Source organism: Calypte anna, chromosome Z, assembly GCF_003957555.1.
Source record: "Calypte anna isolate BGI_N300 chromosome Z, bCalAnn1_v1.p, whole genome shotgun sequence".
In the NCBI taxonomy this organism is placed as follows: Eukaryota; Metazoa; Chordata; class Aves; order Apodiformes; family Trochilidae; genus Calypte; species Calypte anna.
In genome coordinates this window covers 50143214-50168032 of record NC_044274.1, presented here as the reverse complement: position 1 = coordinate 50168032, position 24819 = coordinate 50143214, and the positions used below count along the sequence as shown (strand labels likewise).

General features: G+C 38.8%; 1 protein-coding gene across 3 annotated transcripts in view; it reads right to left on the bottom strand.

The window, feature by feature from the left end:
- Positions 1-24819, bottom strand: part of IQGAP2 (IQ motif containing GTPase activating protein 2) — a 123082-nt gene that overhangs the window by 3973 nt on the left and 94290 nt on the right. For all 3 annotated transcript variants that reach the window (XM_030466972.1, XM_030466973.1, XM_030466974.1), the window contains 18 exons: positions 21428-21589; positions 20062-20204; positions 18963-19133; positions 17358-17441; positions 16631-16702; positions 16397-16466; positions 15865-16073; positions 15015-15164; positions 14042-14205; positions 13213-13437; positions 12449-12589; positions 12039-12123; positions 10219-10451; positions 7938-8070; positions 6093-6195; positions 4566-4707; positions 1969-2056; positions 919-1131 (listed from right to left, as the gene is read on the bottom strand). In XM_030466972.1, coding sequence (XP_030322832.1) covers positions 919-1131; positions 1969-2056; positions 4566-4707; positions 6093-6195; positions 7938-8070; positions 10219-10451; positions 12039-12123; positions 12449-12589; positions 13213-13437; positions 14042-14205; positions 15015-15164; positions 15865-16073; positions 16397-16466; positions 16631-16702; positions 17358-17441; positions 18963-19133; positions 20062-20204; positions 21428-21589 — 2588 coding nt within the window. The remainder of the gene's footprint in view (positions 1-918; positions 1132-1968; positions 2057-4565; positions 4708-6092; positions 6196-7937; positions 8071-10218; positions 10452-12038; positions 12124-12448; positions 12590-13212; positions 13438-14041; positions 14206-15014; positions 15165-15864; positions 16074-16396; positions 16467-16630; positions 16703-17357; positions 17442-18962; positions 19134-20061; positions 20205-21427; positions 21590-24819) is intronic.

Here is a 24819-nt window from a genome sequence, read left to right as displayed (position 1 = left end):
GTCCTATGGCTTATCCCAATCTTCAGATTGCCTTGATGACTCAAAACAAAATATCTGAGCTTATAGATAAGACATAAAAAAGAATGGGGCATTGAATACATATGTAGTATTTCTTTGTCTCAAATAAAAGCAGATGCAAGCACATGAACTGAGCAGGGCTTTAAAACTGCACTTCAGAGCAGGTGCAACATGACAGTTATATTAGAGACTTAACTCACGTGAATAATTTATTCGTTTATATATCAAAATTTACCTGCAACTTTAAAAGCATACATATTAATAATACGTAAACCACTCAAGTGATCTATGAGCAATTTACTTGTGAGTAATTAAAGATAATCCAATATTACTCATGAGTAACTAAAAATAGTCAAGTACTAAGATTCTTACAACCAGTATTTGTTTTGGATTTGGAACAGGACTTGCGAATTCATAAATAACAAGCTTGGCACTTTGTCAGCCCCCACATGGGGGCCACTATTCCCATGTTCTGCCAACCATAGCAGAACAGTATTAATACCAGCCAGAGAATGTTCTGGAATTTTTACTCTCTTTCTATACCTTACCAAAACTACATTAAGGAACACTGATGTACAGAAACACTGATGGGTAATTCTGATTCCTTTTAATAAAATGCTATACTGAAACACATTGTACTGGAGACATTAAAGCGGTACCAATATTAGATCTGGGTAACAAAGCCTACAGCTTTATGTTACCAGTTCAGGTAGTTATACATGAGATTACTGTCTTTTACTTCTTTTGTCAGTAAAAGAAAGATGATTTGTTTTGTATATAGATAGTTCCACGATTTAGAGTAGCATTCTTCAGAAAATGTCAATTTTACATCTCTATCTGGAATGGATTTAGGCTTGCCTATGATGCCTATGAGTATACAGGGAAGCATGTTCAATTTACCTTAGCAATCTCATTTATAATTTCTTGGTACTTAGTTGCTGAAGACACTAGTCCTGCTTGTTCCAATGCCCGGAGATTTCTCTGAATTTTCCTTTTCTTTTGTTCTATTGGTAGCTGCCCATCTTCAAAAATAGACTGACTGTTCTTCATTTTCTCTGGAGTTTTGGAATCCAAGATGGCACGTTTTTCTACAAGTTTCAAGTGCTCAGAGTCCTGGGTAAGCAAAAATGCAGAGCAGTTACTACCCAGCTCATGATAACAGTTAAAGTACATTCAGTTCTCAAAGGAGATTATCAGGAATCAAGGTACAGGCTTTATTTACATCCTCTTACCACAGGTATGAAAGTGCTCCATTCACTATGCCTTTGATATACCTTAAGTAACAATCGTGTATTCGAGTTAAACAAAACATTTAAAATCAACCAGATGACCCAATAACTTCACTTGCTGTGGGAAGATGAAGACTTTCCAGATCTCACAGGAGTCCCCTGCACACACACACAGCTAAAACGTGCACATTAGGGAGGTGGAACTTTGTCTGTCAGAATCTATAAAGGTTTTCAGCTGGGACCTTTTCCCACTCAATTCTCATACCAAGGATAGCAGCAGTTCCCTAGGCAGATGTTACTTGTATTGCTTAATCAAATAAACTAGGTGTAAGGGAACTTGAGTTGAGATACTGAAGTTCATGAGAAAAAAAAAAAACAAACTAGCAGGAGCCACCACAGGCTATTTGATTGTATTATAATATAGGAGAAAAACAACCATCTTTACAGAAAAGGTAAAGAAAATAAAATTATACTGGTTGTGCTGGTTGACAGCAAGACTTTTTCTTCCTCTGAAGCTGTTACCAATTATACAGGAAAAGAAAATTTGCAAGTCTCATATTTTGAAGGTTCTAAACCTGAGTAGTCTAAAACCAGCAACAATTATTTCATGTGTTGTTCATCTAAGGTAGTGGAGAAAGCTATCAGAGATCTGTTAAGGCTTTCAGATAGCCATAATAAAATGTGTGCTTTCCTCTCTATTCAAGCAGAGTATAGCACTTACCTGTTGTGCAGTGGCTGGTGTTTCTAAAATTTCTAAGAGCGTATCCCCTGGCTGTGTTCGTATCACATCCACAATAAGTCTTTTGGTCCTTTAAGAAAGGATAATGGATATTACAAAAGCGTTACCACTGGATCACTTACATGTATCATCTCTTCAACAGTAAAACTAGCAAGTTCCCCATTTATTATGGTTACTTGGTAGTGTTTATGTTTCCTAGATTTTTATGTTTCAGAGCTTCCATTAATGCTGTTTACCACCTGGATTCTACCAGGTCTGGATAGAGGATTACAAGCATGCCTTCCCCCTTTTATTTTAAAAAATATTTAACCAACTAGCACAGTAAAATAGCCATTGTTATCATAATACCAGTTCAAGCAACAACTCACACATGAATTTTAATTATGATAATGACAAAACAGCAGATAGGAATGTAATCTTTGCAAACCCTGAGCTATGCATGTTTCCGTTAAGGGTCATTTACTGAATAAAGTGGAAACGCACTCAAAACTGCTGAACCTCTGAAGGAATTTTACATCTGACACAGTGCATTTATGCAACACCACTTAGGGCAGATACTTCTCTAGCAGCAACAAACAAGGAGCATTTCCTTGTTTAAAAAAAGGAAAAAAAAAAAGGGAGCTGCTATACCCTGATATGCAAACTAGCTCCTTTTTTGGTAAGAATATCTCATGCCTCTTTGTCCAAGAAGGATATTCTAAGAATATCCTTCTACTGAATTCTGTTAATTTGGAGGACATGGTTACAAATGACAAATAACTTTTTATTCTTAGAAATTAACAGAAACTTCACAGTGCATCTTAAATTTCCCAGGAAAATTTCTAAATATGATCAAAGCTTCCATAATAAACTCCATGACTTTGTTCTCGTAAAAATACAGTGAAATGGGACAAAAGACTTTCTCATATACCGGCAACCTTATCCAAAACCACCAAGTATTTGAGTATGATCCAAGCTTTCATGGAAGAGGAACCTAGGTACGAACAACTGACAGCACAGCAGACTTGAACTACTCCCTCCAAAGCAACATGCTAAACCTGGAAACCTGTCTGCTCATCCAGAGCTGCTGGTAACTACACTGAGCACTTCTAGCATATTCAACAGCTTCTGAAGGACTCTTATTAAATGTATTTTTCCTCCACAAACTCTCTTGGAATACCCTCCAGTTTTCCAGGAAAAAAACTCCAAACCAAACCCAGAAAGTTTTCCTAAAGTTGGTTCTTTTGGCCTTGGCTTTTCATGTTTTTTGAGACTCCACTAAGGGGTAGGCATCATCCCACACAGAGGCAAAAAGAGACAGGATGAACATTTTTTTTTTCAAGGGACAGCTGCAGGCATAACCTTCTTATAAAACCATCCTGGGAACAGCTCTAGAGCCTTGATCTCTGGAATACCAAGAGACTAACACAGTTTTGATTTTACATTCTCACTGCAGTCCCTTGACTTTAGAACTAATTATATTTGATAAAAAGTTGCAGAAAACCCTCATTTTTTTTCTTAAAATTCAGATAGACTACTCTATTACAGTAGAAAATCTCCTATTTCAGGATAAATAGTAAGAGTGTTCTTGCACTTAATTTTTTTCCATACTTCAAGCAGACATTTATGGCTTCTATAGAGATCACACTGCTTGCTACAGACAATTCTGGGAACTTCCTTTAGAAATAGAACTTCAACTCTTACCTAATAAATTAAGCTTATCTTTGATTTTGGAAAAAAAAACCCCACAAAAGAACAAAAAATATGTTTAGATTTGAATTACAACCTGTATCTATACTTATAGTGCTTGCCAAGTTGTAAAAACACTTATACTGTATTTGTATTTAAAGCGAACATTTAACATTCACACTTGTGGGGTAAAAATAAGCATAGTGATAAGAGGAGAGGAGAGCAGCATCCCATTCAGCCTCCTGTTCTGGAAGCACCAGGATCTTAAATAAGCCAATCTTTATTCTGGACAGCTTGAAATAAGCTGCAGTATAGGGGTGCCAATAACTTGATACTTAAGTGCTTTTATAAAAACAATTTTTACTTTAAAGTAGCCTGTATCGCAGGCCATTCCAGTATTCATTTCTTAACTTGCTTAACAAACAAAACATGTATGATTTTCTTTTCCTGGATTAAAGCATGCACAATTCCTGCTAAAGTGACAGTCACATCCTGTTCAAATGTCTGACTGCAGTACATCTGGGAAGTGTTTTCTTTTGAGGGGGAGGACAGTGATACTGCCCTTCATTTACAAGGCTAGACAATTTTTCATCTCTGTTTCCCCAGGCTGTGGGTGTTTTAAAGCAGAATGTTTTCAGGACTTTGGGGAAAAGTATTTACTAGGTTAGATAACGACCCAATCGTGGTCCAAAACAAAGTGGCAGTATGTTTATCTTTCTATAAGCTCTCTAAAAGACTGAGTTTAACTTTTGCAAAAGCGTAAGTAGGACTGAACACAAACTGTCTTGAAAACTGAGTGCAGTCAGCGCCTCAAAAATCCACTTAGGCAGGGCAACAGGATGGAAGCAATTTTTCTTTTACAAAACAAACAATCAGCATCACCAGAACATAGGTTCCCGATTAAAACTTACTTTATCATCAAGCTTTTGAGATCCCGATCTTCACCTTCTCTTAACTCATACTTGCTTGTTAGAGACAGTGAAATCTCTGTTTTTGCAAGCTGATTCAGTGTGCTTTCCCTGTTGGGGTCATTGGGATCAACAGCTCCTTCCCCTGTAAGGAAACATCTTACTTGAAGTTTGCCAACTTTCCCAGGATTGAATGCTCAAAGCTAACCAGAACCTGGATAAACTACTGTAAATCATCAGATACACTGATTTTCTTAAATAGCCCACACGTTCCTGCCATTTAGAAACAGAAACATTAAGAAACATTTTTTGGGGATTGAACAATCAGACCCGTAAACTGGCTGTTTTTAAGCCTAGTTTGCATATTTTGGAAATGCCACCAATGACCAACCCTCTGGTCAACTTTGTGGCCCCTCCTCTGGACAAGCTCTTGGATTAAGTCCAGAAGAGGAGCATGAAGATAATCAGAGGACTAGAGCACCTCTCCCATGAGGACAGGTTGAGAAAGTTGGGTTTATTCAGCTTGAAGAATTGAAAGCTTTGAGGTGATATTATAGAAGCTTTCCAGTAGCTAAAGGAGGACTGCATGAAAGCTGGGGAGGGACCTTTTAAAAGGGTGTGTCATGATAGGACAAGGGGTAATGGTGTTAAGAGTAGATTTAGGTCAGACATTAGGAAGAAATTTAATGTGAGGCTGGTAAGACACTGCCACATGTTGCCCAGGGAGGTTGTGAGTATCCCCACCCTGAAAACGTTTTAGGCCAGTCTGGGTGGGGCTTTGAATGACTTGATCTAGTACATGGTGCCTAGTACATGTTCATTCAGAGTGGGTTGGAACTAGATGATCTTTAAGGTGCTTCCAACCCAAACCTATGATTCTTGATTTTCATGCTACTCAGGTGCAAGAGACTTGCATGTCTTCCTCTCAAAGAAGAAAATCCTGTGTTCTAATGTGCAGTGATAGTGAAAAATGAAAAACTAGAAGCTATGTTAACAAGCTATTCATTGAAAGATGATATTGGTGACATTCTAGCTACTTTCTGAACAGTTCACATCATACTACAATTAAGGCAAATTGAATATAATTCACATATATTACATATAACTTTCTAGTAAATTTGTGTAATCATTAAAACTTCATTTTTGTTTGGGCAATTAACTATCAAAAAAAAATGCTGCTTTAAGATTTCTCTGCACATTGTTTTTCTTTCTAGCTAATACTAGAAAATCTTAGAAGCAGGTTATTAAATATCACTTTCTATGTAATCACTAAGTAATTTGAGCACATCTGGACCATTCTGCTCAAAACTTTGACATTTGGATTGTGAATCACATCATTTATCTTTAAGAGTGGATATTGCAATCAGAAGAAAGTTCAGCTGTACAGATTGATGTTACAAAGTGTCGAGAGAATAATTCCACAGTAAATGAAGAAACTGTCAGTGTGAGAGAAATGACAGTATTCAAATCAAGCCCTCATTGAATGTGCCCCTAGAAGGAAGTTATCCATAAAGATGAAGAACTACATACCAAGAAAAGACTCTACATCAGGAACAGGTCCCAGCCCTTCAAGCAACTCATTCAGCAGGTCATTTGGCTCAGTGGCAATGGCATCTTGGTGCTCCAGTAGTAGCTATGAAAAAAAACGTAAATGATGATGTCATCATCAAAAAAAAAAAAAAAAAAAATTTCCCTCTGTCTTTGTGCTTGTCAATAAATCTGGAGACTAAATGTTGAAAAAGCACAGACAACAGTGTGATCAGGATTATGGAGGACCAAAGGGGGCAAACATGCTCAGTTCTGGAGTATGAGGTTAGCATTAGTCTTGCTGTGTGTGGTTCTTCAGCAATCCTCTCTGCTGTACTGAACAGAAGTTAAGGATTTCTCTTCAGGATTAATAAAGTATCACAGTGCACAAAGATAATCCAGCAAACACCTTTTCAATAGACCAGGCAATTTGTTTTGCCTTAACTGACTTGTAAATTGGGGTACTGGGACTTGGATATTCATAGAATCATCGAATTGGCTGGGTTGGAAGGGACCTCAGAGATCATCAAGTCCAACCCTTTTACCACCATTGTGGTTGCTAGACCATGGCACTGAGTGCCACATCCAGTCTCTTTTTAAATATCTCCAGGGACGGAGAATCCACTACTTCCCTGGGCAGCCCATTCCAATGCCGGATCACTCTCTCCGTAAAGAAATTCTTTCTAATATCTAACCTAAATTTCCCCTGGCACAACTTAAGACCATGCCCTCTTGTCTTGTTGAAAGTCGTCTGGCAAAAGAGACCAACATCCACCCGGTTACAACCTCCTTTCAGGTAGTTGTAGAGAGCGATGAGGTCTCCCCTGAGCCTCCTCTTCTCCAGGCTGAACAGCCCCAGCTCTCTCAGCCTCTCCTCATAGGGTCTGTGCTCGAGTCCCTTCACCAGCCTGGTTGCCCTCCTTTGGACCTGCTCCAGGACCTCGATATCCTTCCTGAACTGAGGGGCCCAGAACTGGACACAGTACTCGAGGTGTGGCCTCACCAGGGCTGAGTACAGGGGCAGAATCACTTCCTTGGACCTGCTGGCGACGCTGTTTTGGATACAGGCCAGGATGCCATTGGCCTTCTTGGCCACCTGAGCACACGGTGTTTTATTCATGGTGTTACTGACAATATTTGTAGGAAGTTCTTTGTGGAGTCTGCGGATTTTTGGAGGAGCTCTGGGATTTTTTTTTTTTTTGGCTTTTGGAGGGAAGGGGTCATGGGAGGTGAGGGAGGAGGCATGGAGGGGAGCAAGGGGAAAGGTGGAAGGGAGGGGATAGGGAATACCTTGCAAGACGGAAAGGAGACAGTAAGATCCCAGCTTTAGTAGGACCACGTGGTAAATGTTGAACTTAAACCCTAATGAGTCATACTACTTACTGCAGTTAATCTGTTCTTTACCCATGATAAAAAGCTGGCAGGATGCCATAGCTTGAGTCCTTCTAAATCAGAGATTTGCATCTACTTCCAACAAAACATGACAGAATGACAGTCAAGAAAAACACTGATTTTTTTCTGCATTCTTGGAGTAAAACAGTTTCTTCAAATTTGCATCACTTCCTTAGTCAAGACAGAAGAGGATTTGCAAATATAAATTAGTTAGAAATGTTACACTAGTTTTGAGAAAAAATGTTCCTCCCTTCCACCAGAATATGTTATATTCTAGTTGTTATTCAACATGATGCTTTTACATGGAAAGAGTCTTCTAGGAAAAATGCAATCTAACACTTAATTCTATAATATTTCAGAGATGAAGGAACTAATAAAGAAGAGATACAGAACACTAAGCCTTCCTCAGGGTAACAACACTTGAGTCTGTTGGCTAGTATAGTTTCATTAACTTACTGAATGAGTATTGATAATTTCTTCAATGGAGATATATATGACAGGTTTGCTAAGGGTCACCATGTCAGAGTATTCATCGATATTGAATTTTTCCTCTGGTTCAGGAACATCACATGCTGCTTGAAAGAAATTCCTGAAAGAAAATGAGGAAGACTTAAATAATTGTGCTTATCAACTCACTTAAGTTAGCCTGTATAAAAAACAACAACAACAAAACACCACCACCACAATTAAGTCTTTGACATACATTATACTTCTCTTACAATCTGCAATTTACACTTAGTGTTTGAGGGAGCCTTTTGGAGGCAACACATTTACACATCAATACAAATGACCAACCATTCCATCTTTCCAGGAATCTATGTACAAGATTCTTCTAAAGGTAATTTTGTTTCCTCATTATTCAGCAAGAGTGCTAACTTTGTGAATTTTAAACACTTAGAGAAATTTGAATGTAGCTGTCTAGAAGTTAAAGGATTTCCCCAGAAGACTCTCCAATTTTATGAAGACACTTTGAAATATGAAGTGTGCTTAGAAAAAAATATTTGAAATAGCTGCACAAAATTACTACTTCAACTACAACTGTGTTTAAATCACAGTTACTCAGGAACTGGACTGATAGAAGTGACAGAAAATGTGGTCTTGTTTATATATGCAAGAACCTTGAGAAGAAAAAATGTGAAGTATGGTTGAAGTGTTATTTTGACATGCCCAGCATGTAAGTGGAGAAGTGAGACCTGCCTCAAGCAGGTGACACTCCAAGCTACTGACAGGTTCAGGGATGTGCATAGACAACCAGAAACCAGCAAGGTACTCCTGTCAGAGGACTATTTTGTCTTCCAAAATGAAAGGACCTGAACTGGAGCAGCTGAGAAAAACAGGGTTTTAAGAGGAGACCTATAAGTATGGCACAAAAGCAGTTCTGTGTCCAGACCTACAATCCTGAGGAGGATGCATATTTCAGGCTCAGAGAACCTTTGTAGTTATTACTATTAAAAAAAAAAAAAAAAAAAAAGAGTTCCTCAGTTTAGAGAAGAAAAACTGAGGGATATGATCAAGTCATAGAAAATCACTGTGGTATTGCATGAGACGTGTGAATTCATTCATCAAATCCCACGATAGTGGGACAAGAATATGCAACAAAACTAGCAGATAAATGTTAATGTCAAATAAATGACAGGAAGCACTGTTTAGCCGACAGGTAGCAAATGTATCAATATTGCTACAGGACGAGATCATGGAGGCAGATGAACTCAGTGGTGGAGGAAGAGTTTAGATAAATTCCTGCACAAGTTCATAAATACTCAAGGTTTAGGTAGGGCTGGTAGCTTTTAACATAGCTGATACTGCAGTTGCAGAGTGAATACAAGCAGAATATGTAGCTGAGAGAAGCCATTATTTATGTCTAAGGAGGTACAGAGTGCAGAGTACAGAGTGCAGTCACCCAGAAACTCAGTCTTGTATAAAGTTTTCTTAATTAGGAGAGGGATTCTTCCTTTTGTAGTGATCAAAGGACCAAGTAGAGTAAGGCTCTTTCATTAGCATTTGTTAGTCTTGCTGAAACACTTTCTACCCTATTGTTTCTTCCTGTTCATGTCATACCCTTAAATAGTTCAATAGCAGAATGACTAAGTTTAAGTATCTTTGTGTTCATGGTCTCTCAAAGACACCCATTGTACAAACAGTGCAGTTGCTTTCATAAGGAGCAGACATGAAAGCTGAAAGTTCTGAGTTTGTCACAAGACTTGAGGGCACTTTAAGCTAGTAATAGCCATCACCCAAAAAGATGGGCAATAATCCCAAAGAACCTGTGCCCTAGTGCAGAAAAACATGCAAATTCCTATGGCTGTGCAGGATGAAAGAGTAAAATCTGCATGGAGTCTCTTGGCAAAGATGAAAGAGTAAAAACAAAACCCACAACTTTTCCCTGACCAGTATTTTCCCCAGACAAAACATTCAGCTGTCCTTCTGAACGAAAGAACACATTATTTCTGCTGGATAATCAATCACCCCACACTGTTCTCACAATCTGTGTCTGCAATAAGGAACCCTTACTGCAACCAAGCCAGCAGAGATGATCAGTTCTCAAAATAGTGCCCAGGCAGAAATACTACCTGTTACTCTTGCTTCAACTTCCCCCCACTCAATAGTGACAATTTCTCTATGGCAGATCACTGAATAGTTTTAACTCTGAGTGGCGAATTCTTATGAACCCAGAGTCTACCTGCCTTACTCATCCTCATGCTTATACTGCATAGGTATTTGAGACGCCTTTGCATACCTGAATTTCTGGTATGTCTGTGAGAGGTAAGTATTCATAGATGATAGATGTTCACTCTCTCCTTCAAAGAGTTTGTTAGAAGCAGCATGCTGAAGGACTTTTGCCACACAACCTAGGTTCCTCCTCTGGTCAGGATGTATCTGGCCCCCAGCTGTTATATCAATTATATCAAAACCATCAGGAGCAACGATGGCAGGGTTCATGTAGCGGTAGTACAGGAGGTTGCCAACAATCTAAAAGAAAAAAAAATTAAGAGATCTTCCCTTTGCATAAAGTAAATATATCTTAGAAAACATGATCAGTTATTTCTACTGAATTTAACCATGGGAAATGGTGCTAGATTAACACCTAAGACTTATATGTTACATATGTGGCTAACTGAAACATCCCATGGTCCTTTATCCCATGTGCTTCTTAACAACACCTCTATAATATCTATGGACTTTTAGAACCACTTTGCAGATTGGTGCTGGTTTTAGAACAGCTAACATGAGGCATTAAGTAAACACAAATACAACTTGTTTCTTCTAGATTTTGCAAAGTTCATCTCCAGAGGCTCATTCTCTGAAGTGCTATGGATACCTGCCAGTGTTTAATGTATCCATTGACAAGGGACCCATCATTTCTCACAAGGACTGCACACAGCCCTAAATGACTAGAGAACAGACTTTCCAAACTGCAACTTCTGTAATGATGTTGCAGTATTGTATTGTGCACATGGTAGTTTCATATCATTCCTGATCTCAGAACCTGGTAGAACATTTCTCTTTGCAATTTATCTCAGCTTATGTGAGGTAAATTATGATTTAAAGGCTTTCGAAGGCTTTCAGGTGGAGTGTCCTATGTTACATTTGCTACCTTTTTTCCCCCGTAAGTTGAGCAATGCCTTAGATAGGCATTGCTGGAGTGATGGACAGAAGTGTCCCATAAATGCTGCTTGGAAGGATTTCCAAAGCATTGTTAAAACACACCAAAGCAGAATGAATTTTTCAGCTGAGGAGTCTGAAGGCCTTTACACACGAGAATATATATACATATAATAATTAAAAAAAAAAATCAACAACAAAAATCCCCTGAACAGTATATTTTTGAAGCATAATAGGGAAGTTCTACTGAAATGAATACCTTGTAATTTTAGAACTGTTTCATTAAACACTAACGAAAACGTCTTTATATTCTAATTTGAGAGACCTGTCAGTCTCTCAGCTGGCTGGAAGGCATGTGGAGCAATTCCCCTAAGCCTTCTGAAGAGGCACCAGGGCTGTGGAAGCAGTGACCAATGTGCCAGTACATGCTCATGCTTTCACTTTACTTTCCAGTGTGTACAAATGGCATTGCTAAAACTTTTACAAGCACCTTAAATATAATGTAATGATCTGCTTCTATTTTGGTTTTAGAGCCCTTCCTCACTGTATTTAAATCCAATATTAATGCCTTGTTTTGTTTTGTTTGGATTGTTTTTTATTTTAATAAGTTAACAGCTTCAGGGAAGGGGAAGGGAAAGAACATTAAGACCAGTGTTCTCCATGAAAGAATTTCTGATATTAAGAACTAGAGCACAAAACCAAAATATAAGATGATTAATATAAACTCCAGCCTTCTAAGAACAGTCCAAAGAACTTCTAAGAACTATCCAAAACAGGCTGAGCATGGTCATCTGTAAGAACTACTGAGCATCCAGGTGAAGACCTGCTACCCCTTTGCAACCCAGTAAGTGCCAGGCTCCTTCAGTAGATGCTGGTGTTCTCAGTTCCTTAGAAAGCTTAGTGTCAGTAAAAATCCCCTTTGACAATAAAAGAACTTGCTGCTGGTATGTATACCTTTAGGAGTTCATCTTCTGTTGCTTCTGGGAATTTCTCATGGAGTGAGCTCTTCAAAACTTTGGCTATGTATTTCATTCCATAACTACAAATAGAACAGGTGAAGAGGAAAAATTTAGATAAAACACAAAACAATCATTCTAGTAAGCCAAGTTATTGCCTTTCCCCACCCACTTCACACAATACAAAAATGATTATAGACAATACACTAAGTTTCAAGTACAGGGAGGCCTTTAAGAAGCTGCTGAAGCAGAGCAGGTGTGGGGAAACCTCTCCCTCTGCTGGGCAAGTCATTCCAGAGGCACATACTGCAAGCCAGGTTATTTGAAAGGATGTCCATCCCTGAATTTCAAGTGAAGCTCCACAGTTCACTTGAACTACAGCTTGGAGAGTCCTAACTCAGCACTTACGGCATCATATTGAGAGAAGAGAATATGGATGCAAGGACTTTGTCAGTGACTGCTCGCAGACTCTGAATCGATGCTTCCAGTTTACTGACCACTTCTGTGTGTGTTAATGCTTGTTCTGTGGTTACATCGTATGGCAATTTGCTGCAAAGGAAGCAGATATTAAGACAGTCAAAACGTATTTGAGAATAAAATCTTGGGTTTTTCCTTTGTAGTGGTAGTCAGTGAACAAAAAAAGTCAGATAAATACAGCTGATGCTGACAAAATAAAAAAATCCTCAGGTGCATTAGTTTCTGGGGTTTTTCTATTTGGGGTTTTGTTTGGGTTTTTTCTTTGTGTGTGTGTGTGTGGTTTTTTTTTCCAAGGGGGGCAATAAATTTAGGTGGTGATGCACATATTATCATATACCTTCCCTTAATTATAAAAGGGAAATCTTAGTTTAAGACATGCATATCCACATCCCAGCACAGTCATAGCTCTACAAAAGCCTGGGGTACTACTAACATGACATTATAAAACCTGGGAAAAATGTTAGCAATTCTTCTACAGGAGTCTATGACAACTTGTGGAGATTAAGTAATTGAGTTTTGAAACTCATGGTCAGCAAAGTGAGCTTCTCTCCCCTCAAAAGTCTTATTATGCTGCAGAAAGATGGGGAAAGGATGTAGGGACACAAGTGCAATTTGTCAGAGAAGGAAGGGAAGAGCAGAACTGAAGGCTCCCCCAAGTATTTAAATGGTACAATATATCCATCTTCCTTACGCACCTGGCCTCACCAGTCTGCATTTCTAGCTGGTTTACCCATGACTTGTACACATCCACAGGACTAGTGTTGATTATGAGGGACTTGTCCTCCATGATCTCCTTCACCACTGGGGCCAGGAGCTGGCGTAGAGTGTTCTGTCCACGAGCACCTCGATTAAAGCTGACGACCATCTTAATGACAGTGGGGTTTCCAGTAACAATATCCTGTATCTGGTCTACCTTAGAGCTGTGTCAAGAACAGAAGAGTTCTTAGATCTGACTTTTGTATGCAGTTATCAACGCTGTCAAACCCCATACCTTTCAAAGCATCATGTTTCTATGTTGAAACAGTCATACAGTTTATTTCTTAGACTTTCAAAACAAGATTATAGAAATAACTACCTTGATTATATAGGTGTTACAATAATGTCCCTAGAACATCACATAGTTAGTGGCACCTAATATATACCTGATTCAGGCCTAAATATCTTCCGCAAATACCTATTGAGGCCATAAACCACGATTTTACTGTTTCAGGGTAAGTCACCACGCTCTATTTAGAAGATACATTTACATGGATTTAGACTTACATACATTTACACGACTTCTACCTTTAAATAGACAAACAAAAGCAAGAAACCCTAATGTGTATTTTTTTCCCCTACAACTTTTTAATGCAAAAATATTGTCCACTATAGAAGGTTTGGTTTTTTTTCTGAATTGGAGTTCGCTTGATTTAGTGAATAAGTAACAAATATGTGTATACAATTCTACAGCAGTTTAAAGATTAACTATCAAACTATTTTAGGTATGAACTATTCATTGAACTGTTGTCTTACGAGTTTACATACTTTATCTCCTCTTCTAGAGCAGTTTTGAAGAGTTTGAGAAGCAGATACTCTTCTCGTTGATTTGAAGCATAATTATAGAGAGTGAAGATGACTGTATCCATAAATTTGGTTGATTTGTTTTGTGGCATCTGGAAAATCAGCTTCGCCAGATATGTGGGATTAGTCTACAACAAATTTAAAAAAAAAAAAAAGAAAAAAGAAAAAAGAAAGACTTAAATACTATAGTTCAGAACAAACTAACCCCAACTGGGGCAGCTCTCTCTACATTTCTGTTAGCACAGAAAGTATTTGTGTTGATTTGTGTGTATGTTAGTTTTCTACACAGGCTCAGTTTTTTTCCAAATTTTAATACATAAGCAGTACTGAATACTACACAATTAGGTATCTGTGAGCAACACCAGTAAGGATTTTTAGTCTCCCAACAGGATCTCTGTGCATCAGGTCCATGTATTAAATTACAATTTACCAAATTATGATGGCTATCTAACAAGAGGATGTTGAATACTACCTGTCAGCTTCTGTATTAGCAAGCATCTGTCCTAGGAAGATCTAAAATTCTTCAAGAAAAACTTCCATGGGATGAGATAAAAAGACCACAAGAAACAATGCATTACATGCAGTCACCTGCATAGCAGAACTTCCTTGCCAGCACAAATCAGGCACAATTAATAGTGACAACGCCTTGCATGGACTAAAACATAGATGGAGCAAAATATTTTTCTTTGGCTTCAGTATAGACTAAAGTTATTCTCAAAAAAAAAAAGACAGCTAGGTTTCCTGCACAGTTTAAATATAGCAAGGATTTTCTCAACTACAGGAAACACCAGTTCATGGTAGTGTTTGCTGCAGTCTACATTCTACTTCGGGAAATCCTCTCATTATCACTACTACAATCACTAAAACAAGCAAGCAATGTACTTCTAGCTTTTCTTCAGCAAATAATTGCCATGTTAATTTTTACATTAAAATTTACCTGTAAAAGGTAGAATAAATGTTGATAAGCCTCCAGTTTCTTTCTTCTCTCTTTACTCAAACTTTTGATACCCTGTTTGTCAACCATAACCATCTCTTCCAGCTGACTTTTGCTCTTTTTGTTAAGTTTCTTACTGTGCAGTACCACATCCTGCAGGCAGATGATCAAAAGTCTGGATTATATATCAATAAAAAAGGCAAGTTGCAAAAATTAGCATTTTTCAAACCATGTTAAATGTGATATTCCACCACGGGCCTTTACTAGCAACTTTATATATTTTGCTGCTCTATCTTGTCAATAATGACTGTTTGGGAAACCTGATTTCATGTAGAGACTCATTCACCATTTGATGATGAACAGGCTCACAAGCGTGACCAGAATTCCAGTCCATTCTGCCACAGAAAACATGCTTAAAATTTGTCAAGCAATTATTATTGTCCACAAGCAGCAAAATGAAGTGTGACATTTTGGTAGCAAACCGATGTACCACTTAGGACAAGAGAGCAACCTCTACTACCAAAAGGTATTTTGCCAAGATTACTTAAGACGTGCAGAGAAATTGCTTAATATAGTAGGAGTATTTTAACTAATTGAGGATGACCAAGTGCTGTCACAGGTTGCTCAGGGACATTGTGGAGTTTTGATCATTGGAGATATTAAAAAACTTTCTGGACATGGTGCTGGGCAATCTTCTCTGGATGGCCCTGCTTGATCAAGGGGGATTGGACCAGATGACCTCCAGAGGTCTCTTCTGGCCTCAGCCATGCTGTGACTGTTTAATTCTGAGCTCTTCACCACACAGAAGTGGTCAGTCCATGCTAGCAAGGGAGTATGAGTAAAGCCTGCTGACCTGAAGAGTGATTCTGTTTTTCACCAGAAGTCCAATCTTTATGTCCATTAGGTTCAAGTCCTTCTCCAGCTGTTGATTGGATCGAATTTTTGTAACCACTTCTTCCCTTAACCTTGTTACTTCCAGCTCTTCTTGAAAGTCTAAGTCACTTTGGTCCAAAAGGTAGGCAAATTTGCGCAGGACAGTCAGGGGTGGATTTTCAGCACCAACTATAGTTGAGGTAAATAGGTTTATTAATTGACATAATCCTGAACACTTTTTAAACCCTTAGGAAACTGATCACTGAGCAGAAAGTTTTGGAACTGCAGATAAAATTTTATACCAGTTAGAGCAACATTTTTGTCATACTGGGTAAGTACAGCTTACCACAATAGATTCAGGGGTAAAACAATTAGTCTGCAAAGACTTGCACCTTCTTTTGAAGGGGAATATAAGACTGAGAAATCCGTGTTCAAAGTTGTTTTTTTTTAAATTACTGAACACAGTAACATACTTCTCCACAAATAAACAACAGTCAACTGTTTCCACTTACTTAGTGTTCTGTAGTCCTCCCTGGCTTTGTTTGCTCTGAGAAATGCTTGTATCTTCACAATTTCATCATTCTGGAAGGGACCAAGATCAGGCAAAAGAATCTAGTTATGACACATTTCTGCCAGAAACACACTGAAGAACCTGCACCCTCTTTCTTGAGATTCCCAAAACTGAAAGTACAGTTATATTGCCCTATTCTAATGCTTCACATTCAAAACACAAAAAAAGGACTTACATGGTCCTTGAAGTACTGTAGCCGTTTTCTGTAAGCCTTCTTTGCTAGCCACATTTTGACCCATGACTGAATCTGAAAATTAAATGACATTAAGTAATAACCTGAAATGTAGTGCACAAACTGGTTTTTGTGTGTTTTGAATTTGCTTCTGGCAGTCCTCTTCTGCAGGCATGCTGTTACCAGATGGGCTCCTAGAGTCCCATGACCAGATTCAAGGGCTTCCACAGAAACAGCAAGATGAGTTCAAGGCTCTACCACCTGTGCTTAGAATTATCTTTGGAAGTAATTTCCTACCTTCAGGTCTCATGTCTCAAGTGTGAACCACTCTTATTCATAGACAGGAGATCAACAACCCATCTGTGATCTACAGGCTTCCCACAACACAGTATCTCACAAGCATTCCAAGAAAGTGAACAATTTTCAGACATAGAGATTTGACAGATTTTAAGGAAATGATAGCACACTGTCAGCTCAAATATTTTCATATTCTGTGTTATGGAAAGGGAAGTTTAAGGAAATCTTTAACATGAGACACTTAAGTTCAACAAAGTCAAACACAGAGATCTCAAAAAACAATTTACTTGACTGTCAATTAAACAACTTCCAATACCATGCAAATTTCTGGCACAAAAGTCCCTTCAGTTTTCATTTCTAGTTTCTGACAGTGGCAGAGGACAAGGCCAAGACAAAGAGCATACTCAGGACCCAAAACACAGTGGGATCTTACCTTAACAATAGCAGCAACATTGCCTTGAAGCACCTTTAATCTGTCAAGATAGCTTTTCCTTTGTTTGAATCCTTTCCAGAAAGCCTATTTTAAAAAAAGGTAGAAGGCCATTATTAAGAAACTTCTATTTATTGAAGTCTACATTTATAAACACTGTTAATGATTTCAGTGTATCTTGTAGAGAAAAAAAAGGAAAATAAGATGTAAATAAGTTTGCCTTTATATTTTTAAGGTTCCCAAATACATTTCATGTTAATTTTAGCCAATCTCAGCACACACTTTGTTGTCCAATATATTTTCCTTCTTTTCTTGAAGCCATCCTTCCCACCAGTACACCCATCTCCTTTAGCATTGCAGTCATGGGCTTCTTCCCTCACATGGAAGACTCCCAGCTCTTGCTCATTACATCCAAAATTTGTCCACTACTTACTCCCAGTGGTCTTGGCCTGGCCTCTTTCCCAGTGTTCTGCTCTTCCAGAGTTACTCAAGATCATCTTGTACCACAGACAACAACCTCCCAATTCCCTCACTTGACTCCGCCTTTGCTAGCTCAGAACCAAACTCTTGGTGAGGAACCCAATAACAGATATAACACAGTTAACTCACAATTTTGCCTTTCTTCTCAACCAGTTACACCAGCCTTGTCTTCTCCTTGTTGCCTTTTCACAAATAGTTTATATTTTAATTTCCATAGAAAACAAAGAATAACTATTTATCAACATTTCTCCATATTTTTGAACCTGTTCACAGACACTAAATTCCACAAAAAGAAGACTACAGACCTTTACTGGGTTCAGACTGCATGTCAGAAAATGAAAACCCAATTCAAATGACAGCTGGTAGTAGTAAAAGTATTTCTCACAATGAATTTTTAAGTTAGGTTACTATAGATTAGAAAAAAAGCAATAAATTTTTCTTTAATTTTGGGGTGTGGGAATATGGTGTGTATTGGTTGATTGTTTTCAGGACTGGAATAAAAGCTTCTAAGAGGAGGCAGCTATTTTACCATGTAAAACCAATGCACATGCATTTGCTAGTGTTCACATGCTGAGGGGTATACTTTTATACTCCTTTTGGAGTTCAAACTGAAGATATCCAAGAAATACTGCCAAGGCCTGAGAACACGATGGAAACTGCCACTCCCTACCCAGCTATGACTTCATGGAACAGAGGAAAACCACTTCCAAGTGGGGATAGTCGAGAAAGGAATGTACTTAAGTCATGTTTGCCAAAGAATTTTTTTGCTTCGATACTCAACAAATACCTTCTGATCTTGTACTGTGCATAGTTAGGTGTACCACCCAAAAACTGACCACTTTAGAATAATGCCAGGTATATGTAGTTCTGAGCTTCTCCCACTGTAATAACTTGGACAGCAGGTAGGTAGGATCCATTCTGATAAAACTGCATATTTGCTATTTAAAAGCACAATTACTCCCATGAGGACAAGAATATATTTGCAAATGTAGAAGTCTGAACTGCTGCTAGTGAAAACAGGGAAACAGACCTATTTGAGAATTTTATTAGTAGTAGTAATCAACGACATCACCTGTCACATGCAGAAAGTTGTCCAAGCCATGTTACCTTCATGTTCTGGAACAATACCTGTATTTTGATGGCAGATGGCTCCTGGTTTTGAAGGTATGCTTTCCTCTCCTGATAATTTTTTCTGACTAAAAATCCCCTTGCTCGAGCTTGCAGCTGAACAATCAGATTTTCATTGGCAAGCCACAGCTGCTCTCGATTGTAATCTGCTGTAACTTGCCCAACAATGTTCTGTTAAGAGATAATGGAAAAAAGTAATTTAAAAGCAAAAAAAACCTCAAGCCAAAACCATCCTGGAATTTTGACTGTATTTTCCTCATCATCCATACAGATCATCCTGATTTACCCCTACATTGTAATCAGTATGGTGGAAGAGCTACTACTGAATTTTACAAGAAGGGTAACTGAACTCCTTTCAAGCCTCAAGTTATTCAGGTGGATAGAGAAGGTTAGTTATACTTGGTTGAGTTTTGTTTTCTTAATACTTACAAGGTTTTTATAGAAGTCAGACATCTGGAAATACTAACTGAATCAGGGAACTCTCTATAGAGAAGCACACGCAAGTAATACTACAATCAGAATTTCAGAAGGACCTACACTGGCTTTGTGCAGCAGAGTAAACCTGTAGCCTAGATATGCTGAATCAAAAAAAAAAAAAAATTGTGCAGAAGTTTGTGTAATGTACTTTGTTCTAAGTTACAATTCATGCTAGTGTAAAATCCCTACAGTAAATGAGTTAAAGTATTGCACTCATCCTATTGGAGACACAAGAATGTTGTGAAATGATTAAACTTTCTCCAGATACATAGTCAAATTCATTTTCATAGTCAAGTATGAAGTCCAAAAAGTGTAAAAGGATAGGAAAGCAGTCAGATTTTCCTCCATCACTGTCTGCTAGTGGCCATTAAAAGAAATGCTGTAATTTCCAGCTAGGAAGTCTCTGAATCATTGCCAGACATTAGTTAGGAGGCCAAGCTATCACCTTCTGCTTAGACTTATGTTGCTGCTATTGTCTGAAGCAGATTCTGAAAGGAAGTCATCTCCAGTCTCACCCAGCACAGCTTCTTTCATTGGTATTGCCATGTCTTGTTATCCTCTCTCTCTCTGTTTCAAATGTTTATGCTACTTTTGCATTAAAAGCAAATTTTCAGCCACCTACCTGGATTTCTATACCAGATAACCATGAAGTTTTTGGTACAATTCCTTCAGGCACAGCACAGGTACCTTCCTCAGTTTCCACATTGTAATAGTAATAATACATGTTTTCCATTACAAGTTTAATCCATGGACTTTCATTAGAGTCTAGAAAGAAAACACCATTAGTCCACATTTGTGCCTGTTATATTGATAAATGACAACTCTGCTTATTTCCCATCTCTACATTTGCTACAAAACCATTGCAAAGTTACTATGTATCTTGTGCCAGCTTGTCCCAAGGATGCTTACAAAATATCTCACTAAGTGGAATAGGATCATTCTTCCAGAACAAAACAGCTATGAGGTTTGTTCAGATCCACTGCCAGCTTGACCCAGCCCCAATATGCCAAGTTAGTGCTTGCTCCTGTAAACAGTGTGTGCTTTATCTTCTATCACCCCTCATCTAAGTGGATCTGAGACTGTGTTTATAAAAAAAATGTTGTCTTCTGGAAAAATGTTGGCCTTACTGACACTTAGCTCACACAGGACATTTCCTATATCCACATCATTGTCTTATTTGGTGCTGTGGTAAACAAGGCTGTACCAGAGTAGACAGGAAAAACCTCATTTCCTCAAGGACAAAAGGCCCCAAGGTAAACTCGATAAGGTCAGTTACGCAAATGGGCCTCAAAACTCATTTTGCAGGATAAAACATGTCCATCTGTTATAAGGAAGTCTGCTACAGTACCCTCTTAAAAAAAAAAAAAAAAAAAAAAAAAAAAAAAAAGAGTTAGCTAATCCTGGCTGCAAGTAGCTATGATGAACTTGCAGCTCTAATATGACTAAACATCCACTGTATTAATCCTAGCAGATTGTAGCCCCAGCTGTTGTGATACCTACTGCTCTGGCAATGCACATGGAGCATATATGGGCCATGGACACTCTGACAAAACCTGGCTTGATCTTTGACAGTAACATGTAAGGCTGAATTGTGCAACCTAAGCCTCCAACAGATGCTAATAGGAAAAAATACTAAAAAAAATAATCAGAGTAATATAGTTCTCTGAAAATATGGATTAGTTTGTTCACAGTCCAAGAGAAGTTGCCTTAAATTCACTCAGAGGCTAGTTTGAGATTTTGGAAAGTTTTAGTTAGGCTCTAGAAACAGCTAGACTTGTTTCTCCTCATGTACTGTGTGGTCTGGATGTGCACAACAATTCAGTTTCACAAAAGAAGCACTTGGGTAAGTAAAGTTTTTCTCAAAAGATTTAAAATCAGCCACTGCCTTCTGCAATTTACAGTGATTTTACACATGCCCTCTGTGCTAGTGTTCCAGTTGCATCAGTGATGTGGAAATTTGGAACTATCTTATTCAGGAAGTTTTTTACCTTCTCTAGTTTTCAGGTTCTTGGCCTCAGATAGGTGTCTGAAGTAGGTTTCAGCACACTCAGGAACGACTCGTAACCCAAACTTGGACTGCAGTATCATGAGGATTGGCTGTGACTCGCCGTTCTCCAAGCTCTTGTTAATCATTGATGTTCCAGCAGCCACTAAAGTAATGGCACAGAAGATCAAGTGGTTTATACACTATGTACCCACACTTCTAGCCTCCAGCAACTTTCATAATGGACTTCTAAGGCTGGCACACAGACATCATGACATACACATCAATTCAGTGCTTTGTCCATCTGAAGCCTCTTTCCTGCTTGTAAGGACAAGTATTTCAGAGAACAGGAAGCTTGTTAGCTGGAAAGAGTGTGCTCTGCCCAGGCTGGGGTGCAGCCACTGCACAGCTGCTTCCACATCAAGTGACAACTCAGATGACACCAGCGCAAGGGTTGAGTATGGCAGACACCCCTCCAACTCAGTTTTCTCTAACAGGCAGGCAATCCTCTCCTGATCACTTAGGAGCCTTCTGCACATGCACAAAATCATTAGCTTAATATTCACTTTTACTGTACAAAATGGGAATAAAACCGATTGTCTTGAGCAAAGTCATGCAACACTGACAGCATCTAGTCAGTGCTGGGATGAAGCTGGAAATCTCAAGTGATCCTTTCTTGTTCTTATCCTCTGAGAGCTTGTTTAAAGCAGTTGCAGCTAATTCATTCCCTTGAGTCTGTCAGAGATGCAGCTTTTGCTTCCAGGACACATAGAAGTCACCTGAGAGGTGATGCTGTGAAGCATGCTCAAGCTCTTGAGGTTGTACAACATCACCCTTACAATCAGGCCTAAATCAGACCTTTCCAAGTATCCTTCATTTTATCCAAGTCCCACCGTGACCAAAAGAGCTGATATCATGATACCTGATACAGCTACAGCTACCTGCTGATACAGCAGATGCCACTTCAAAATGTCCCCCACACTAGACCTATATGCTGCTTTAGAACTGATGCTCTCATCTTTATGGTGTTCTCTTTACGTCTAAGTTCACAACACTTTCACACAGACATAAGTGAACATAGATACAACTGGAATATATACATTAAACACTGGCTCAAGTGAGCCTGGTTACCTTTATATCCCACAGCTGCAACACCAAACACTTTGCATTATCTGGTGTATACCCAGGTCAATATAAAAAAGGTCCCTCCCCACACTCAGTGTTCTGCCTACAAAGAGTTGACTGAAAACATGCTCAGCATAAGAAGCCTACATACAGGAGGCACCACATGAGACTGAGCTAGCAGGAGAGCAATTTCAGCAGGAGAAAGTCAAACTAACCACAAAGAAAAAACTAAGACAGACTGGGTAGCTTTGGCTAGACAGCAACAGATCAGTCTCCACATATATTGGCGGCCGGCTGAGAAACAAAGTGATCCATCTGGATTTCCACCAGATTAACATCCTGCTGGTTTTTTGTGCTTTGAAATAGATCACTTGCAAATACACATGTGTACCCCAAGAGACTGGAAGTGACTTTGTATCACAGCTGTGGTATTGGGATGCCCAAGCATCCAGCTTCAGCAGTGTGGAAGCAAGAAAAACTGGAAAGCTACACTTCCACCAGCTTGCTGCTGATGGCCCACATGGCTCTGTGGGCTCAGGCCTACTTCTACACAGTTCCAGGTACCAAACTGACGTGGTCACCAGTATTTAAACTATTTTCTTACCTTTTCTTCCTCATCCTGCAGTTAATGTGGTGTCAGAAACTATTGCTATAAAGACTGAAGAGCACAAAACCTTTAAGAGTTGTTTTGGCAGGTCCTCTGCTGCCTACCTTTTTCACATTTTATTAATTAATTAAGCCTGTATTTTTGAAGGAAAATGTAAGAAAAGTGCTTAGTAGGGGGAAAAAAAGCAATTTAAGAGAAATGGCTCCTTTCTATTCCAGTGCTATCAGCTGGAGCTCAGCCAGCCCAGCTATGGGAGAACTGCGGGCTTGAGAGTGCTCCTGCAAGAGCTGGAATGACAGCACCATCAACAAGTCAAAGGGCTGTTTTCTGCACCCATTCTCCCTTCAAACAGCCACGATATGTGAAGATGCAGCTGCCTGGTGTGATAAGCCTGAACTCTCAACAGGGCCAAAGATCAGCTTTTTCTAATAACACGGCCTCTGTCATCACAGATCCTACTCTGACAGACTTTTCCTGTGCAGGACTAAGGTTGGTATTAGTATCTATTCCTGAAGGCTATGCAGTTGAAATCTGGCCAATATTGTTTTGTCTTCAACTTAGATGAGGGGTGCAATGGTTAAATTGAATCAAGAAGTGAAGCAAGTCGATACAAACTGCACAACAAACACCACAAGGAATTAGGAAGCACACTACCATTTGTATTCCTAAATGAAGATACAAGATACAGTCCTTTACTGTTACAAGACAGTTTCAGCACAGCAGCCAGCATATTCTCTTGCTTTATTGTTTATTCTATTGTCATTCCTGCAGCAATGTCAAAGCTGAATGAAAAAAAAAAACAATTTTAACTGCCTTGCAAAAGTATTAGATTGGAATGTGGCCTATTGTTTCCCTTTCAAAAATAGCATCTCTGAGATAGATAAACATAAAAGTTCATCTCCAAGGTGTGATCAAGTTGAACTTTTAAGTTTAGCCTACATGAACACAACATGCTAACTTCCTAAGACAGGATGTGTTTGCTGTAGGAAGTATCAGGTTCTGTGCTGTGGGGAAATATTAAATCTCAGTTTTGAGCTACAAAGCCTTACAGCTCTTCCTAAGAATGTGCTGTGCTGACTCTGCTTCCTTTCAACCCAAAGGAGTTGAGTGCAGGAGATTAGTAGCTTTTTCCACAAGTGAACTTGTGTTAAAACAGTTCTACTCATCATACTCTGTTGTGAAGAGTTGTGCCTTCACTACAAACAAAGAAAAATTTTACTTTTTAATGAAAATATTTTACTGCATATAGGTAGTAGATGGAGAAGTGGCCTATCATTAGGAACACTACGGTATTGTTATATGGATACTGCTATGCTAATTTCTGCAGGGCAGTTATGAGATATATTCTTATTGCTTTTACACCAGCAGACACAAACAATGGTGTATTTAAGTCACACTTTAGCTTTAACTTACATCTGTTTATAAGCTATGCACTTCCCTCCCTTCTGCATACTCAGATGTCTCCTCATGCCTCTGGGTGGCATTGATACAAAGCTGTTTTGTTCACAAAAGGTATCAGCACTCCTGACTACAAGAGCTCTGCTGGGACAATGTGTGTGCATCTGATCCCATATCAGAAAATGCAAGCCAGCTGCTTTTCCTTATAGTTGCATGACCTACAAAACCACTTCAGTGTATCTGACTGGATACAGTAAGGCTGTATT